Source organism: Pelobates fuscus, chromosome 3, assembly GCF_036172605.1.
Source record: "Pelobates fuscus isolate aPelFus1 chromosome 3, aPelFus1.pri, whole genome shotgun sequence".
Classification (NCBI taxonomy): domain Eukaryota; kingdom Metazoa; phylum Chordata; class Amphibia; order Anura; family Pelobatidae; genus Pelobates; species Pelobates fuscus.
The window spans coordinates 194,871,132-194,891,579 of NC_086319.1; the positions used below are offsets into that span (position 1 = coordinate 194,871,132).

Sequence of the window (20,448 nt, forward strand, 5' to 3'; positions counted from 1 at the left end):
GTGTATAGTGCTTAGTAGAAATGAAGTGGCTTTGTTGGAGATGGATGTGAAATTGGCCTAAGGAACAGAGATAGTTGAAGGAATTTACTACTGGGAGTGCCATACGTGGGGTGGGGCATGGTAGAGCAGAGTAGACATTTGATGTATACAGTTGACTTGTTCCAACCAAACCCCATCTGCCAAAATACTGATAACCACATGTAACTAATAGCACAATTACAATAGCATACTATGGGTAAAAAAAAAAAAAATATTGTTATAGTAAATAAATCCAGTGGAGTATCTTCTGAATTTGAACCCATAATTTAAAGTTGCAATCTTGAAATTAAATGGCTTGTTGAAGATGGATGTGAAAGTGGGTCTTAAAGGGACACTCCAGGCACCCAGACCACTTCTGCCCATTGGAGTGGTCTGGGTGCCAACTCCTACTACTCTTAACCCTGCAAGTGTAATTATTGCTGGGTTTTTTTTATAAACTGCAATAATTGCCTTGCAGGGTTAACTCCACCTCTAGCGACTGTCTACTAGACAGCCACTAGAGGTCACTTCCTGCTCTGTGCTAGAGCGTCGCTGGACGTCCTCACGCTGTGTGAGAACCTCCAGCATCGCTCAAATCCCCATAGGAAAGCATTGAAATTAGTTTTCGATGCTTTCCTATGGGGAGACCTAATGCGCATGCGCGGCATTGCCGAGCATGCACATTAGGTCTCCTCGGCCGGTGTGCGGGATCAGTCTCGCCCACCGACCGACGCAATGGAGAGGAGGAGCGTCGCGGAGGAGCAGACAGCGGCGAGAGATATCGCCGCTGCCTCAGGTAAGTGACTGAAGGGGTTTTCACCCCTTCAGTACCTGGGGATTGGTGGGTGGGAGGGAGAGGGACCCTCCAGTGCCAGAAAAACGGATCGTTTTCCTGGCACTGGAGATTCCCTTTAAAGCTAGAGTATTACCCATAAGCGGCCATCTTTAGGCTGGAAATAGGAACATTTTATTACCTAATACAACTTTCATTTCCTGGCTTATGGGATTTTTCTAGTATAATGTAAGAAACTAGGGAGCTTAGGAAAGTGGGGGAGGGGTAATTATAGATTATGCCAATTGATCAATTACTCAAGTCCTGACAACTGGTGAGGAGCTCAAGACATAAGTGATGTTGCCATGTAACAGCCAAGAAAAGTGTGTGTGTGTGTATATATATATATACACACACACACACATTTTTAATTGCAGGGATATTAGTGAGATTTAACATGACAACGTTAGCAAATCCTAAGATTAGTTTGTTAAAACCGTTGAATCATCAAGTGTATGTTCACCTCCCATCCCTTCACAAAATCATCTCTATTCCCATGTTCCCTCATTAAATTATAAAATATCCCTGTAAATCCTGACACATACTTACACTCCACACTGGTCAATAGACCGGACTCGTGTGAGATCAGGTAGGAGAAAGCTGTGCTTTCACTAGTATAGCCCAGACCTAAAAGCAAGGATATCAAAATATATTATAAGTTGAAACCGCACCTACCTGCACAGGGTGCACATTTACCAATTACCTTATAAACTACAGAGAGTGTCCCAGCATGTTCTTTTAAGAAGTATCTTTATGAAAAGGCCCATATATTAAAAAAAAAAAAGCTGTTTTTTTTTTAAACTGGTCAAAACATTGTCATTTTATGGAAGTGTCTACAGTGCAAAAAGTAGCAATGTGCTAAAAAATAGTGATAACACCACAACAGTGTCATGAAATACATCAAGCTGCACTGCAACTGGCAGAAGTTGTGTACATGTGCTAAATAATGGAAACTCTAAAAAAAGGTCCTTGAGTAGACGAACCAGAGCCCCAGTAAAGGAACAGGACAAATATGCATTCTTAACTCCAACATGTTCCTTAGCCCCCCATTAGCATTTTAAAAAGTGTTAAATAACCCTTTATTCACCTACCCAATTATGGTCTACTTCCACCAATATCATTATCCGATTTTGGAAGCAGGGGGGACTTTGTGCAGCGTTATCCATGGAAAAGAATTGCCTCAATGCTTTCCTATGGCGTTTTCTCCGATGCTGAACGTCCCAGTTTCGATTTTGCAGGATCAAAGCTTGAGCAACTCCATGAAGCAAGCACCACTAGAGGCAGTCTCAGTCCTGCAATGTAATCATTGCAATTTCTGAAAAGCTGCAGTGATTTACATTGCAGGATTAATGGGGATAGGAACACTGCACCCATACCACTTTAATGAGTACCTTTAAGCTCACTAAAGTTATGGTGGATAGAATCCTTGTGCGCCTTCATACCTTACAAGGTTACATAGTTTTCAAAAGATAATTATTGAATTGCCACCCCCATGAACACTTCCTACTTAGTCATCCTCCTGCCCTTATAGAGATCCAGAAAAATGTGTTCTTGGTCAAACACTGCTATGTCAGTTGATGCTTTCCAACCACTGTGTCAAACAGTGTCCAAGGCAAATATTCTGGATCAATTATATGGTCAGATGAAAGGGACATAAAAAGTGGTAATGCAGCACCCAGTGTTTCCATCCCTGTGACATTACAGATTTGTAGTTCTGACGGGTTTTAATAGGCCCAGTGTTTCTTGAAAACTGCACAGAGCACCTTCAATTCGGACACAAAAAGTAAACGGTTTACCAAAGCAAAACTAAGCCCTCTTATGGGTAAAACATACATAATCACTTAAGTATTTTGTATTGCACACCATACATTTGGCAAGTTACCAATACAGAGTTAAAACCACACAAAATATATTAGATGTGCCAAAAGGTCCTCAATGCTTTTCTAATGATTGTCCCAATTCTGGAGGAAGTCATGCCTTCTGTGACCCCACGTAAGGATAAAAGGCATGTTTAACATCACCTTCCCCTCCCCCCTCCCCTTTTTTATTTTTAAGCCAGAAAATTGCCAATTTGTGTTCGCACAGTTGTCATCTCCACTCTCTGTATTCCATTTTCACCATGTGTAAAGCCAGGAAATAAAATGAGTGGCAATAGGTACCAATAGTTACATTTGATTATTTGAAACTTTGTTTTTTTTTATTCATTCTAACAACAATGCATTTTTTCTAGCTGATGTCTAGCAGTTGCATCTGATACTTAATTTCTTGAACTGCAAAGAAAACACAACTAAAATGCACTATTTTTCAGAGGGAAGATGTTTATAAATAAAAATGTCAGATTCCGCAGAATTTAGATGAACAGTTTTTATGAGTTGTCACTGAATGAATTATTAAGACCTGTAATTTGTATACAAAACATTAAACAAAATGCATGAAAATTTGAAATATCCACATCGGTTGTGCCTCTACAAAAGGAAAATTCTGTCCAAATTTCGTTCACTTTACAAAACGAGTCAGTAACATTTTTATCAAGCCCTTTGAAGCATATAAAGTAAGTATAGTTCTCCTTTTAAAACCAGATTTCTTCCCCAAAAAGGGAATTTCTGAAACAGCAGTTGGGACATTCGACTTCCGTTGTTTATTTGTAATAATTTGTCAAGACTGGAATGAGATAAATAGAAGGCACAATAATTTTGCTCTTTTGAAGTGTTTTTTTTTTTTTTTTTTACAAATAAACTAAAAACAAGGAAATATTCCCAATAAAAGGAAACAAAAATTTTAAAAATTCACAATTCAAATCTTGAGTCATGTAGCTAGACATTTAAAACTTATCCCAAAATCCAAAATTTGAGTGGTAAAACAGTAGTTTCATATTTTAACTCCAACAGCGCTGTACAAAATGAGTGTTAGTACAGAAATTCCAATGAACACCTTTTGTTTGCAGTAAAACAGCCAGGATGGAGCCGTTTTTGTAGCTACTTTTGTCAACTCTACTCACAGCAATGGATAAACAAACAAAACCTGAATATTTCGCCTAGGAATCTAGGCCTCCCTAAGCAGGGTAGTAATTTGTGTGAACAGCAATCCGTCAAACATCCCATCGGAGCTTTGAAGAGTATCTTTCATGATGGTGTTTAATAGTTCCATTCCTTTTAATTCCTGAAAGCAGGGGTGTTTTTTTTTTGTTTTTTTAAAGCATCCATTTTCTTCCAAAGTAATTGTTCAGCAAATGGTGGATTCTGGGACAAGGATCAAGAAGGCAAAACAAAAAAACAAAGTAAATTGCAACAAACAAGTTGGGATGGGACAGATGAAGTGTAGCAGTCTGTCATGATAGGGCAATATGCCAAAACACCCAAAGCCCAAATTGAAGAAGGCTGCAGGACAGATGAAGACTGTGTCCCTTTGATGGAAGGACCCACTCAAGAAGACAGGTGAACAAATCATTGGCGTGGGCCTTGCATACCCCCCCTTCCCGTTGCAAAACTCGGTTTCTGAGTCATCGCACCTCTAGGTGGCCCCCTCAGACCCCCTCCAAGACCTCCTCGGGGACCTAAGCCACGGGGTCTTTCCCCACGGCGGTCACCCTCTCTTGCAGCTCTAGTTTTCTTTTCCTCCACATTCAGACGTACATCTCCCCTGAACACAATGGGCTGTGGAATAGAACAAAATTAGATTTAAAATAAAGGTTAAACACTATATTATAGACTAAAGTTGTGTCATGCTTTATAGACTGAAATACTGCAACAAATTTAGGCTGGTGAATTGTCTATAATTAACTAGCCAAAGAGTGCCACACAATCCATACATTCTGTTAATATTTAACTCTTACCCTATTTCCCAAAATCTTCTGAACAGGTTCCGCATCGTCAAAAACAACAAAGCCGAAGTTGGGCAGCTTTCCTCCACTGTTTATACGAAGCTCTACAACATTCCCATATGCTAGAGATGGAGAAAATAAATAATTAAAACCAAAACAGTGGAGTAATTAAACACATTGCCTATAGGCAATACATATTTTGTGCCAAATCCATTTATTTGCACCTGAGGACTGAAAAATCACTTTAGTATACTTTAAGCAGTTAAAGGGACACTCGTTACCAGGCCAGCTGCTTCCCTGATAACATCTCATTAAAGAGGGGTTACACTTCTGGTATGCTGGCACTCCTCTTCTGTGCCGATTTCGCCTGCTTGGAGGCACTTCCCAAGCAGAAAATCATCCAAGGTGCCAGAATACTGGCTTAGTGGTCATCGCACTGGTGTCTGAATGGAGTGATATCACATCACTCCGTTCTTGTATTCAATAGCCAGTGCTAGCTAGGGAGTTACCGTAACAAGTAGTTTCTTCTCTATACCTCTACGTTTGCTAGCAAAACATGTATCACAGAGTAGAAATGGAAATAAAAGCGCTAAAGTTGCTTTTTCCATTTCCTTTAAAGCAAACCTGTCATGACAGATGGTTTGCAGTTTCCCCAACAATCTGGCTCAAATCATATACAGTTAAGAGTTTACTTTTAAAAGCTCAAATTTTACTCTATTTCCATTACCCCTGTATCATGCTTGGACCAATAAAGTTTTGGGTGTTACACTTGCTGTAAGACATTCCCCCTGCATATCCCTACAGTAGGTTTTCTATAAATAACACTTCTGTTTGCTGTAAATTCTCACATTGCATGTCTAAAGCTCTTGCAATAAATCATTCTGGCCTTTTCTCTGCTCACAGAGCCTGCACCTCTTCCATTCTTCCCTTGGCAGACACTGCCTTCACTCAAGCAGGAATATGCCCAGAGGAAGGTTTCCCCAAACAGACATGAAGAGCACAGTCATTTGATCTCCGTGCTGATAAGCAAACACTGAATTACATGACAGAAAGGAGAAGAAAAAAAAAATTTTTTTTTTTTTTTAAATCAGGCAAATCTGCTAGAACAATGTGTAGATAAAATGTCATTTATATTTTATGTTATAACAAGTACCTTACAAGAGTTTAAAGTAAACCGTTACTTACTTTGAAAGAACTCTTTGAGTTCTGTTTTATCAACATCATGAGGCAAGTTTCCAACAAAGAGCTGATGGCTGTCTGGGTACCTATTTATACGTCGCGTCTCCCCTTCTCCTGGTTCACCTTCTCTGACTGAAGAAACGAACACACACAAAAAAAAAAATGTTAGATCTAAACATGTGAAGGAAGCTTGGAAAATGATGGGGAGTATTAAAAGACGGATGCTATTGCAGCAAAATCCTATCAAACCTAGTGACAATTGTCTTTACGACTCTTTAAAATTAATTTTTGCGTGAAGAGATTCAACCATTTCTTCCACTCAAGAAATAATCATGCATATTGGTTAGTCACACTACTGTGCAGTGTAACTCAAATTGTATCAAGGTCACATTTAAACATTTAAAAATGTTGAACAGGAGTTTAATGAAATGTATGCCCTTGTATATTTCTAAGGCATTGGCTCAAACATCAGATGACCAAATCCAAATAGTTTTAGTCTTAATTTTAGATTAAAGATTATTTAACACTCTTTGTTATAGTCGATAAGACGTTAGAATACACTGACCAGGTCTAGGTCCTCGAGGGGGTGGTACTGTATTTCTCTGTTCTCTGACTCGTTGATCACGCTGTGGAGCTCGCTGTGAGGACACTGAAGGTTCAGATTTTGATTCTAGCCGAGGCTAGTTAATGTGAAGAAAAAAAAAAGTAAGCAATGTAAAGCTACAACCCCATGTTTAAGTATTAAAGATCATGTTATGGGATGAAAAACTAGAAGTCACAACAGAAGGAAAAATAAGAAGTGTACCACTGTTTTAAACTATTGGCAAGTAACTATTTTTTCTAACTGGGTAATCTCTAAATTGTGGACTGGTAGGAGTGCCGTGAGAACATGTTTGGAAACCACTGCTTTAGTGTTACTTTGGCACTGGAGATGTTTGGGTTGACTAAGCATCAGATAACAGTCCACAAAGGATTGCTAGTTATTATTTGAAATTAGTCTACAAACACCAGTGGCGGGAGGTTACTAGCATAAACATTGTTTAGAAACAGGATTGAAGTTTGCTTCATTTTTTAGTCCAAAAATGACATTTCACTTTTAAATAAGGTGTATAAAGAAAGATTTATCACAAAATAAATGACACTATTTTGGAATTTTGTATTCAAAGATGCAGTACAAAAGAGCTGCTTACCTGTGATGCCTGCACTTTCACAACGTGCGGCGGTATTCCTGATACTGGAACTGCACCACTTGGTGGAAGATTTTTGCTTGTTACAGACGCCCAAGAGAAAGCCTTGAATGAGATGGAGGAAAAAAATAAATTAAAATATATGACACTGACATTGTGAAGAACAGTGTTCAAGTTTTTAGAAAGGTCAGGCAAAAATGTTATATTAAATGGATGAAGACATTTTTTTAAAAGAAAAATCACACTCCATATCCGTATGTGATAGCGGAATGTTTAAAGAAAAAAAAAAAAAAACACCTTATGCAAATAAACATTGTGGGATGATAGACAAAATTCAGATTCTGCATCGTAATCTGCAATAGTGAGCCTTTCTAGATTTATTTTGTGCTCTGTCCTGCATAGAGTACAATATGAAGAAAGATAATTTACCCTAGAGTCTTCTTGAACTGCTGGGGCCGGTTCTGCAGGAAGTGGGGATGGGCTCTTTTCCACCACCTCTTCCTCTTCTTGAATGGGTTCCTCTGACACAGGCTCACATTTCTCCTCCACTGCTTCAGCCTCTGGCTCAGGCTCTTGTTCGGGCTCTGGTTCAGGTTCCGCTTCAACAATTTGCTCATCCACTTGTTCCTCTACATCATTGTTACTGAAAAAAAAAAAAAAAAAAAGACACATTTTAATGTTTAGTTATATAAATCCATAAAGTTATAAATATAATGGTAGAGTTGCTACCATGAAAACCCCCCTCTCTATCCAAGGATGTGAAGAGAACAAGCTAAGCCCTAATAATTCTAGAACATTGAGTTGGTACTCTAATTATTTAGGACACAGAGTGAATTGTCAGTCTCCTGCTCTATAAATCCAAACATAAATCAACATTAGATCTTTGAGGAAAATCAGGTAAGCAGGTGGGTAGTGCAGGTGTAGAAAGCATACAAAGTTTGACTTTACCTCCCAGGTTGTTCATAGAAGACACCTTCATCGGTGGCAACTACATCCGGGCTTTGTTGTCTCCCCTCTGGCTCATCCACATCCTCATCAGACTCTTAAGTAGCAGAAAAATAAAAATACATTAAGAATACATACTTAAATTCTGGGGTGTAATTAAACTTTCAAAGATGTTTTTCCTCTCGTTCAAGATTCTCCTGACTCCAGACGTTCAACTAGAACTCCAATAATTATCTGACTAGCGATTTCATTCAAAGAATCATGGGAGTTATAATTTAACATCTGGAGGGACTGAGTTTGGTGAACCATGCACTAGATCAAAGTAATGCAGTGCAGTGGTTGCCAAACAAGTGCTCCAGGCATCCCTACCAGTCCGTGATTTAGGGATGCCAGAGTTGTGTCAAAAGGTGTATTTTTTCTAACTGGGTAATCCCTAAATTGTGGACTGGTAGGAGTGCCGTGAGAACAGGTTTGGAAACCACTGCTTTAGTGTTACTTTGGCACTGGAGATGTTTGGGTTGACCAAGCATCAGATAACAGTCCACAAAGGATTGCTAGTTATTATGGGAAATTAGTCTACAAACACCAGTGCACAAGCTGCACGTCTTTATCCAAATACAAGCCACATTGACACCATTACGTTGTTCCTAAATAGAAGAAAAAAAAAGCAATGCTTCATCATAAAAAGTTACTACTACTGAAAACGAACACTCCAAGAAGCATAACATCCCACACTCTTTTAGTGTAAAGTTTTAGAAGAGTTTGACAACTTTCCTGTGTTGCCAGGCACATGCACCACTTGAGTTTTTATCCAGGATGAGAGCAGATGTCTTCACGGAGCTAAAGAAGACTGCAATCACTCTGAGCCAAGAAGTGTGGCCCAGTGGAGCCAAATCACAAGGAGAATTCAGGCGCAGTATGCGACTGCATGCACCCAGTGGGACGCAGGCAAGATGTCAAACCATTTTAGAATCCTTTGACAAGTTAAACTGGGAGGGTATAATGTTCGTGCCTGGCATTTTCATTTAAGGTAGATGCAAGTCTACAGAACAAAGTAAATGTGATGACATCACACGTCTTTGAATGTATCAACAATGCAGAGTTCAAATATTAACTGTAAACTTCAAACAGTCCCACGTTGTACTATAAAATCTACACGAATAAGCAATTTGTTTTTTATCTGTAGGCTGTGACAGTAAATAAGACCCTGCCAAGAGCATCTTTAACCAACTAATCCAGCGGGCCTTATCTACATAAGCCCAGTCTAAGCAAACCGATCAAATATTTAAGTGCATTGCCAACATACCTTCAGGTGGCTCCGTGTCAGAGTCACCAAAAACCTCATCTTGGTAACGGAATATATCGTTATGTACATAAAATTTATTTGCCACAGAGCCCTAAAAAGAAGAAAGACAGAACATTAAGCTTATTGCCGAGAAATCTTTCTACAGTGGTCCCACATTAAGTATTAGACTACACTTCACAGCAGTCAAAAAGAGAGTCTTACCTCTGGCGCCAAGACAAATGACTGCATAAATCTGCGCATAGGTTGTCTGTTATTGGAAAGCTCGCCCATGACTTGGACGACGACTCCATCATTAATTGTGGCATGAGCATCAACATGACGTATCTTTGTGCGACAATCTTTAAAATTCAGGGACATCACTTTTTTATGAATATCCTAAACAGTGGAAACAAACATGCATTGGTTTCTAGAATACAATCATCAATGTGTGTGTATATATATATATATATATATATATATATATATATATATATATATATATATATATATATATATATATATATAAAAAATGATTGCGAAAACATGCTTACAGTTTGTCCATAGACTGCATCAGCTGGTTTGCCACTATTGTCCAGGCCACCGTGCACATAAGAGGAGCTTTTCCCATAAAATCTAGAAAGAAAAATAAATTTATAAAAAAAAAAAAAAGCCACACTTGATATCATATTCCCCACGCCCCCTACATGACAAATGAAGAATCCAATCCAAGAATCATGAACACTAGTCTGTGGTTGTGGTACCAAGCGTGCCCTATATGTGAGCCCAAAGCTCGCAATCTTACATAGAAACAAAAATGTGATGTAAGCATCAGAGCTCTAGATACATGGATAAACGCAACAATATTTTTTTTGTCCCAATAATATATTGTATGTTTTTAATTTTACCCCCTAAATGTAATTTAAAGTCATACCGGTGCAGGAAGTCTGGTGCTTGGTTGAGTAGCGTGTAATATTGGCGCACAAATTCCCGCCCGACAAGCAGGGGACTTGGCTTCTCCATAACCATTTCTTTACCTAGTTGGAATCTGTAAAAACAGAACATTAAAAAAGTTAAAGAATAACTAGTACATTACTATGGTTTTAAAACTACCGCTGGAAATATCTGTATCATACTTTCCATGGAGAAGGAGGATTCAGTCTGAACAGTGGTCTGTTTCTGGTTAGAGAAACCCTTGCGGACATTGTTAATAACATTTTTGTTTTTTGGAATAGGTAGTTCTTTAAAGTGACACTATAGACACCCAGACCACTTTCGCCCATTGAAGTGGCACGGGTGCAGCATCCTAGCACCCTTATCCCTAGAAAGGTAATTACTGCAGTTTTTACAAAACTGCAATAATTACCTTTGTGGATTAAAGGGACTCTCCAGTGCCAGGAAAACATACCACTGCAGTGCCCCTCTCCCTCCCTTCCCACGTTGCTGTTCAGTGACTTGCCTGAATCCAGCACCAGGCTCCGTCCACACTCCTTCCCCGCCGACGAGTAGACCTAATGCACATGGGACGGCAACGGCCGCGCGCATTAGACCTCCCCATAGGAAAGCATTTTTCAATTCTTTCAAATGGGGAAAATCTGACCCTGGAGGTCCGTTCTGATGCATTAGACCTCCCCATAGGAAAGTGTTATTCAATGCTTTCCTATGAGTATTTCGGTGACACTGGAGGTCCTCATGCATAGCGCGAGGACGTCCAGCGTCGTTTTAAACACTATGTGGGAAGAAGTGTTCTGGGTGTCCCTTTAGCTCCTCATACTCCTTTGGAGTATAGATCCTGCCCCTGTAGTCTCACTGCTCAATTCTCTAACACGGAGGAATCTAAGGAAACGTGCCATGCTTACTTTCACTCCATGTAAATAGATTTCACATGCAAATACATCTATATTTTGTGCTAGTAAAAGCACCAATAAATGTATAGATTTTGAGCAATACTTCATCCTGAAAAATAGACTATTGGCGTAGACCCTATGCCAATGTGTATGTTTGCAAGAAAGCATGCCTACCGCTGACAGCTTAATTCTATCGATGTGTGCATATGTCACATGCATCAGTTTCCAGGGGCTAAAGTGGACTAAACTGCATTTTAACACTATAGGGTCAGTGATACAGGTTTTGGTGTAAACATCATACCCCTGAAGACTCACTGCTAAATTCCCTGCCATTTAGACATTACATCACTTGTATTTATTTAGGCAGCTCCAGCCACACCTTCCATGGCTGTGATTGACATGGCCTGCATGAAAACAAAATTGTTTTTTATTTTCAATCAGATGGAACTTACTTTAAAAGTCTATAACTCCTGCTCTGTAAATTAAACTTTAATTACATACAGGAGGCTGCTGAAGGTCTAGCAAGCTATTAACAGAGCAGGAGAAAAATTCTAAACTAAAAAGAAATTTACAATAAAGGGAGTATAAACATTAGATGACTATATAAGGACATGTTTAGTAGGGATCGACAGATCATTTTTTTTAGAGCCGCTACCGATAAACTTTCAGGCCGATAGCTTACCGATACTCTAAATTAACCACTTAAAAATAAACCATTTCTACACAAATCTACTGTTAACTGAACATGGTTATTAGTTTATTTTTTAGCGGATTTTGTTTTTATTAAGGTAAATGCACAAAATATACATACAGTGGGTATAGTGAACGCAGGGTATAGTGTGTATATAATGAATGCAGAGTGTGTGTTTGGTGAATGCAGTGTGTTTGTGCATGTAATGTGTGTAAAATGGGCCTGGCCTCTTACCTGGCCAGGGAGAGATGAATGGCATTCCCTGGGGGCCCGTGGCAGTCCTAGCATACTCTTACATGCCTTCCAAGAAGCTCTGATGGCCGCGGAACTTGCAAGAGAGTTAAACTGGGGAGCTGATGGGAAGGTAAGAGTGTGCCCCCCCCCCAAAGGACCTTGGCCTGCATTATCAATATCAATATCTTTATTGGCAGATATCGATATTGCTAAAAATACAGAATATTGGCCACACCAATAATCGGTCGATCCCTAATGTTTAGGAAGGCTGTGCAAGTTACATGTAGGGAAGTGGGACTAAGGTTGCATAAATAAAGTGATTTGCCTCCTAAATGGCAGAGTGTTGAGCAGTGAATATTGCAGAGGAATTAGCTATACACCAAAACTGCTTCACTATGCTAGAGTTGTTTGGGTAACTATAGTAGTGCCCCTGTAAAATAGAACAGGCACAGCTCCGATAAGCTCCCATTTTGAGCTTGCACATTATACTTTTTTTTATCCTAGACAGTGGTTGGAATTTTATGTTATTTAAGTTATTAAAACCCGTTTTCCTGGCACTATAGGGTTACTAGGTCCCCCCTCCCGCAGGGCTGATGAGGTTAAAACCCCTTTAGCCACTTACCTGAATCCAGCGCAGATTCCCCTCAGCCCACACTCCTCCCCTGCTGACGGGAGACCCAATGCACATGCGCGGCAGTGACTGCGCGCATTAAAAGCCCCCCAATAGGAAAGCATTTTTTAATTCTGTCAGATGGGGAAAATCTGACTATGGAGGTCCGTTAGGATGTTCAGCATCAGATAACCATCCAAAGGTCGGTTTGAATTCCAGAATCCCTCTGGATTCTTAGAGCTGCAATGCTTTACATTGCAGCACTAAGTGCAAGAGGGTCACAGCACCCACACCACTTCAATTAGCTGAAGTGGTCTCAGTGCCAACAGTGTTTAAATAAGAGTTAAAAGTTTAAAAAAAAAAAATCCTAAGATGTAGAAGTTATACAAAAAATTACTATAAATTAACTTCTATTTAATAAAGTCTTTTTTAATGATTCCAAATAAGTAAATTCTTGATTTTAATGTATCTCCTAGCTTACTATTGTTATGGGAGGGCGGCCATTTTACCAAAAACAAAATTTAGAAGACTGAAACCATCCCACTGTGCATTTGAGATGCCTGGTGCTTGTACATTTGTGAAATCTTGAACGCAATCTAGTTCTTTATTACCTGCACAGATTTTAGTCCGATAAAATGTGCGTCCAATGACTTAAGATGGCCACCCACATAGAGCAGTGCCAATCCACATGAACTTATATGTAGGATTTCCAAAACAATGGACACATAAGTTCTAATACACGCCATATCATACATAGAATGTGAGGGCAGAACCATTCGGCCCATCCAGTATGCCAAATTTTCTTAATACTTTCATTACAAAATGAAAAGCTTTCCTATAAGGATTAAAGCACCTTTCTCACATATTACACTCACAGCATACAATCAAATACCAAATTACATGACAACACTGCCCCTTACACAAACAGCATCAGTTAGATATAAAGTTATTTGGCACTTTTCATGCACGGCATGTTGGGTTATGAAACATTAAATGTAGGTTAATCATACAGCTATTGCTGAAGCTTATGGATATCAATACATCTAAAAATAGCACTCAATTTTGCAAGCAAAAATAACTATATAAAAGTTAATTATAAAACACCAACAGATTACACAGCACTGTGCAGTAAAATGAGGTCGAGCTCTCTTATACTAGCTTAACTTTGCTAAATTATTTCAATTACTAAATATATGTGACCCTTAGGAAACGTATTCAATAAAGGTAAACTATATACACGTATTTTTTTTTACGCTGGAACTTAGAGCAACATCATCTTCCTCATCTACAGAGTAAAAGTCAAAATGTTAAAACGAATAAGTGAGTTACACTGAAAATGCTACTTATGTTGGTATTTTCCATCAAACTGGACAGGAAAGTGAAGATAAGATGATATCTGCCGGCGCTCTAGTTTCCCAGAGCTGCACATTACGGTAACCCAGCAGCTGCCGAGCTGGCTTTATTGGGACTCCTTCCCCAGGGGTCACCGAGACCCCCATAAATAGCAGCTCCCAGTGCAGCCGTGCTACATGCTGCCTAACCAGCACAGGTGATACAACATGCTGATACACGGAGCCCCCGGGCACTAGCATTACACACGGAGTGAGGAGACTCGGGCCTAGCAGGATCTCCCCTGACAAAGCCCGGGGGGAGGGGGGCTGGTTAATGGCTGCCAGGGGTCAAGGTGTGGACACGGCAGCGGTTACGGACTACGTTTCCCATGATGCCCAGTACACCCCGTGTACAGACTCGCAGGAAAACGCGTGTCCGGACTGATAGAACAGAATGTCAGAGACGGCTCTGACCGCCAGCACGGAGAGCGCTCGGCTCTCATGCACTCACTGTACCGCTAATTAATAGAACCCACCCCCCTGCACACAGTGAATGGGTAACTCGGACACTCAGTCACAGGAAGTGCAACACACACGGTGGGGTGATGGCGGTCGCCGTGTGTGCAGCGTGGAGGCGCCCAGGCCGCAGGGCTCGCGGTGTTGTTAGGTGAAGGAGAGAGCGGGGTCACAGAGAGGATGTGGGAGCCGTTACACAGGTGGCGGTTAGAGGGAGAGAGGGGTAGCCGCTTACCGTCTGAAGATTCTGTATGAGGCGGGCTCTGTGCTCCGAAGGTGCTCAAGATCACTTCACAGAAGCAGCGGCGTGCTCAGCTACCGGTTACATATACCAGGAGCGCAACCTAACCTGCTAGACAGTCTCCACCAATCACAGACCGCACTTTTAACGACTCGGTAGCGGATTGGCTAAGAGGCGTAGCCCAGCTGTTACTGACAAAGGAAATAACCAATGGCGGTTATTTTTCTTTTCGCGAAGACTTTTTACGTGCCCCAGCACTCAGCCAATGAAAGAACGCCGTACAAAAAAGTAGGCGTGCTCCAGTGACGTCACGAGGATATTGTGTAAGAAGGCGAACGCTCATTAGCTGAGCCGTATCTTAGGAAAGAAAAAAGTAGTGTGGTTGCAGCTGCAGGCAAAAAACCCCTGGAAGCTTGGTCGGGAAACCCTGAGTTGGAATAAAGAGAGGCGGGAAGTTCAGCACTCCGACCAATGCGAGAGCAGGGATAGCGATGATTGGCAGCTGGGAAACGGTTTTCTTAAAGATAAACTGCCCAGCTGGTTAAGCTCATACATGGTCATAGAGCAGGCGGCTCTCAATCAGTATTAGCACCTACTGGGCTACATAGGCTATGCACCCACTCTCACAAAGAGAGGGCTCAGCTCCCCAACAGGAGAGGGGGAATAATGGTTTAATAAATGATTTTATACATACATGGGGAAACAATGTTACTATGAACCCACTCTATCCACATAATATCTATAGCAAAACACATGTAAAACACGCAGATCACTTTTTCTTGATATCCTATTGGTTATTGTAGCAATATTTTTGTGCTAATGCAGTTAAAATAAAACTAGCCTCTAAAAGATTAAACAATACTTTTTTTTTTTTTTTTTTTTTAAATCACAAAAAGCACCATAACCTGTACAGATTGCTTTGCCTGTAGTGTTTAAAAAGATTTTAACCCCTTAAGGACATGGCTTCAGAAGCTTGTCTTACCCTTAAAGGACCACTATAGGCACCCAGACCACTTCAGCTTAATGAAGTGGTCTGGGTGCCAGGTCCCTCTAGGATTAACCCTTTTTATTATAAACATAGCAGTTTTAGAGATACTGCTATGTTTATAATAGGGTTAATCTAGCCTCCAAATCCTCTAGGGGCTGTCTCACTGACAGCCGCTAGTGGCGCTTGCGTGATTCTCACTGTGAAAATCACAGTGAGAGCACGCAAGCGTCCATAGGAAAGCATTGTAAATGCTTTCCTATGAGACCGGCTGAATGCGCGCGCAGATCTTGCCGCACATGCGCATTCAGCCGAAAGGGAGGATCGGAGAGGAGGAGGAGAGCTCCCCGCCCGGCGCTGGAATAAAGGTAAGTTTTTTACCCTTTACTCTCCCCAGAGCCCGGCAGGAGGGGGACCTTGAGGGTGGGGGCACCCTCAGGGCACTATAGTGCCATGAAAACGAGTAATATTTCCTGGCACTATAGTGGTCCTTTAAGGACACAAGCCAATTTTGCATTTTTTGCTGTTTGTGTTCAAATGCAATTTGCATCTCTAATCATTTATTGCACCAACACATATTATATATCGTTTTTTAGAGGGCAAACAGGGCTTTAATTTGATGTCACATATACATAGATACATTCTCATTAATTATATAAAAATGGCAACAACAAAAAAAATGTAAAAAATATTTTTCACAGTTTTGGCAATAATAGCATCTGCATAATATGTCCAACTTAGAAAAAGTAATTGAAAACAAATTCATTAATGTGTCTTGATTTATAGAATACATCATATGTCTAGGATTTTTAGCTTATTTTGAAAGCTACAGGTCACAAAATACAAGGACTAAAATTTCAATGTGCAACAATTTTAGAATTTGCTGTGTTTGTCTTGTAGGTTTAGTAGCCATCACGGAAAACAAAATTGCCACACACAAGTATATATTTATATAAAGTAGACATCAAGTGCGATTTACCTATGGTTAGTTTGACACTTTTTACGTAGCCATTTCATCGCCAATCTCTGCTAAATATTGGAGTAAAATTGTGTTTTTTCTTTATTTTGGCATATAAACATATAACAAGGTTTTTGTTCCTGCACAGAACCCCATATTGTGTTCAGCTAAATCTGCTGAGTATAAGGATACCCCCATTGTATGCCATTTGGCACTTTTCTGTAAAGCTACAATGCCATATAAGAGACAAGGCCATTTCCGTTTCTATAGTTAAAGGACCACTCTAGGCACCCAGACCACTTCAGCTTAATGAAGTGGTCTGGGTGCCAGGTCCAGCTAGGGTTAACCCATTTTTTAATAAACATAGCAGTTTCAGAGAAACTGCTATGTTTATTAATGGGTTAAGCCTTCCCCCTAATCCTTTAGTGGCTGTCTCACTGATAGCCGCTAGAGGCGCTTGCGTGATTCTCACTGTGAAAATCACAGTGAGAGCACGCAAGCGTCCATAGGAAAGCATTGTAAATGCTTTACTATGAGACCGGCTGAATGCGCGCGCAGCTCTTGCCGCACGTGCGCATTCAGCCGACGGGGCGGAACGGAGGCGGAGAGGAGGAGGAGAGCTCCCCGCCCAGCACTGGAAAAAGGTAAGTTTTAACCCTTTTCCCCTTTCCAGAGCCGGACGGGAGGGGGTCCCTGAGGGTGGGGGCACCCTCAGGGCACTCTAGTGCCAGGAAAACTAGTATGTTTTCCTGGCACTAGAGTGGTCCTTTAACATTTTCGTAAATGGGTTTGACGGGCCTATCTCTCATTTTAGGGTATTATAGGGATTGTTTTAGGGACTGTTCAAATAACCCCACAAAGGGCTTTCATTTGATAAAGCAGACGCCGCAGGGTATCTTAAATGGTGTATATTGTGCCTTAACTTGTAACCATTTTTTCACCAATTTATGTCAATGTGGTGAGGGGAAAAAAATGGCATTTTTACATATATGTTGCATTTTTGCAGAGTATTTCTTACACTTAATATGTACCACTGTCATAAAAATCCCCAAATTATGCTCAGTTACATATTCTGAGTAAAACAATATGCCCAATGTATGAACTAGACGCTATTTTGTGAAGTTGAAGTGCTGTAAAAGAGACGTGACAGGTTCAGGTTTTTAAGTGTGAATTTTATCACATGAAAGGAGGCTTCGTATTTTGCATAATCTTTCTTTACTAACTCCATAGCAGCAAAGAAAAGAGTGACAAAACTTTGAACCAATCACAATGTAGTATAGGGTATAAGAGGTGTGACATATGACATCATTTCCTCTTTCTTTGCTGCTCCATCACAAGCTAAGTACAAATTTTGACTTCTCAGTATTCAGCTTATATTTTTCAATATCCTCATTTAGTTCTATAACTGTGCCTTTGTATACTTACCCTAGTATTTCTCTTACCCCTATCTGTATACCCCTGGGACTTTGCCTCTGGCTGCCCAGGTGTCGTTCACGGCTCCCCGCCGTCTGTCCTCTCTCTCCATACCTCTGTCTTCTGTCAACGGCTTTTCTGTGCGCTCGCACACAACCGTTTTCTTCTACCGAACCTTCCGTTCGGTAGTTTGGCGCGATCACCATTTTTACGCGAATGCCCGCGGTTGTTTTCTGTGCGACCGCACATAGACTATTCGTTTTTTTCTACCGAACGCTTCTCGTTCGGCAGTTTGGCGCGATCGCCTTTTTTAGGCGTTCGCGCCCATTTTACTATACGCACGTTCGGCAGTTTTAATTACACGAACGGCAGGCATCTAGTTTTGCCGCCCAAACTGGGGGAGGTACTATTCTCCCCATACTAACAGCGGTCAGTTCGGTGGCCATCTTAAAGGGATAAACACGGTCTGTTTTCTTCTCCAGCTATTCCACTGCAAGCAACTGGAAATCCTTCTTGCATCCTGCCTTTTTCACTCAGTGGGACCAAGTCAGGTTAGTGCCTTGCACTTGGGGTTGGTTTTAGCCAGTTGGTCTGTACCTTATTCTGGCCAGGGTGAGCCCCCATTTTGTGCTGCTAAGCTGACCTGTTCATGCAGGATTCCGATTACCTGGGTGAGCCCCAGTGACACAGCCCTCTTCATCATACTACAACCTACAGGTCTCTAGTCTCAGGTTTTTCATTACAGATACCATACCACCTATGGTCCCCAGGTCTCTCCACTAATTGTGCCTAAGTGCTCTCACGCAATTTATCGGGTGAGCCCCGAATACCCATTCCAGATCATGGAGGAATCACAAACCTCAGACCTCCAGGCCATGATAACAGCAGCTGTGGCTGCAGCTATGGAAAAGGCCGCTTCTAAGTCGTTCCCAACAGATTCTGAGGCCCCTAAGCCCGTCTCTAAACGGGTTCACTATAGAGCGGACTCCGAAGACTCAAACTCCTCCAGAGAACGCTCCCATCGGCCTAAATGCCATTGGAAGGGCGAAGCCACGCAAATCTAAAGGGAAAGCCCCTGCTAAGCGCAGAAAAGCCACGGTTCGTGCTACCCACGACCTCGCACAGCTTTCCTCAGGTGAGCAAGACTCAGAACCCTCTCATGCACTAGCTGTGCTGGATGGATGGCAGGCGGCAGTCTCCGACCAGGAGGACTCTGACAGGGATTCCGCGGCCAACTCCGACCCTTACTTCATAAGGGAGCAGAGTCTGGGTGAGCCCCAAGACTCCATAGCTACATCCATGGATAACCCACAGGAGGGCACAGAGATTTTCCTTGACAATTCGGGCCTCCAAATGTTTGACCCGAGAAACATCCGTCATCCCCGTTAAGAATGGTCACCACCCGAGCATTTGGCAAGGTTTATGCACTTCTGGCTCAGGAAATCTCTGGACAAAGTGAGGAATCGGATGAGATCCGAATGCCCTCGGCCTAGCCTACCAGACAAAGTGGCGCACACCCCTGAATTTGACCCGCTCATGACTACATTCATGTCCCGAGGGGGTCGGGACCCGCGCAAAGGCATAGAGCGCGGTTTTAAAGGAGCGCAGGACAAACTGCTAGACGCCAGTGGGCCGCTAGCTAGAATTATGGATATGGCGGATGACGCCTATGAAAGGGCTGACACTTTTACCCCAGATACGGTGCGTGAGTGGGCACGAGATACCCGGGAATGGGCACAGAGGTGTTTCTGTTTCCTAGGGAACACCAACGTAGCCCTCTTTTTGGAGAGGCGCCGAGCAACACTTTACCGTATCGACGAAAAACTGGTCGAACTGGGGGATAAAGAATTAGGACCCTTGGCACAGGGTAAATTGTTCGGAGAGGCCTTCCTTAAGGAATTAAATAAAAGGGTCAATATATTTACGTCCCTTAATAAGGCACAAACTTCGATGCGGAAAGTCTTCCGCGGTTCTCACACCCATGGTGTTTTTGGAAGGGCTGGACAGCAGAGGGGCCGTGCCGCCAGCCGTTTTTGGCCATCCGGCCCCCGTAGAACAAGGACTCAACCGTTCTACCCAGACTCATCTACCCGACGTAGATTCCACCAATTCAGGGGATCTGATCGTGGCCGAGGCAGCAGAGGACGCTCAAGGGCAAGATTCTCCAACGGTAAGTCGAAATCATACCCTGCCTCTAACCTCCTGTCATATCGCAGGTCGTGTTTCTCTTTTTTTCCAGAACTGGGCAGACCTATCTTCAAACGCGTGGATCCTCCAAACGGTGCGGGGCTATCGAATAGAGTTAGACTCGACCCCGCTCCAGCAGGCCCCTCCACGTCCAATCCAGACTACACGGGCA

General features: G+C 41.8%; 1 protein-coding gene across 2 annotated transcripts in view; it reads right to left on the reverse strand.

The window, feature by feature from the left end:
- Positions 1-3,148: 3,148 nt before the first annotated feature.
- Positions 3,149-20,448, reverse strand: part of G3BP1 (G3BP stress granule assembly factor 1) — a 62,650-nt gene continuing 45,350 nt past the window's right edge. Inside the window, exons 1-12 of one of the 2 annotated variants that reach the window (XM_063447860.1) lie at positions 14,728-14,858; positions 10,198-10,311; positions 9,818-9,899; positions 9,489-9,662; positions 9,288-9,378; positions 7,985-8,078; positions 7,466-7,679; positions 7,040-7,141; positions 6,415-6,529; positions 5,856-5,981; positions 4,683-4,792; positions 3,149-4,503 (exon numbers count right to left, since the gene is read on the reverse strand). In XM_063447860.1, the coding sequence (XP_063303930.1) occupies positions 4,294-4,503; positions 4,683-4,792; positions 5,856-5,981; positions 6,415-6,529; positions 7,040-7,141; positions 7,466-7,679; positions 7,985-8,078; positions 9,288-9,378; positions 9,489-9,662; positions 9,818-9,899; positions 10,198-10,292 (1,413 nt within the window). In that variant the 5' untranslated portion in view covers positions 10,293-10,311; positions 14,728-14,858 and the 3' untranslated portion in view covers positions 3,149-4,293. Of the gene's footprint in view, positions 4,504-4,682; positions 4,793-5,855; positions 5,982-6,414; positions 6,530-7,039; positions 7,142-7,465; positions 7,680-7,984; positions 8,079-9,287; positions 9,379-9,488; positions 9,663-9,817; positions 9,900-10,197; positions 10,312-14,727; positions 14,859-20,448 lie in introns of those variants that run through there. The other variant, XM_063447859.1, reaches the window with a different exon arrangement.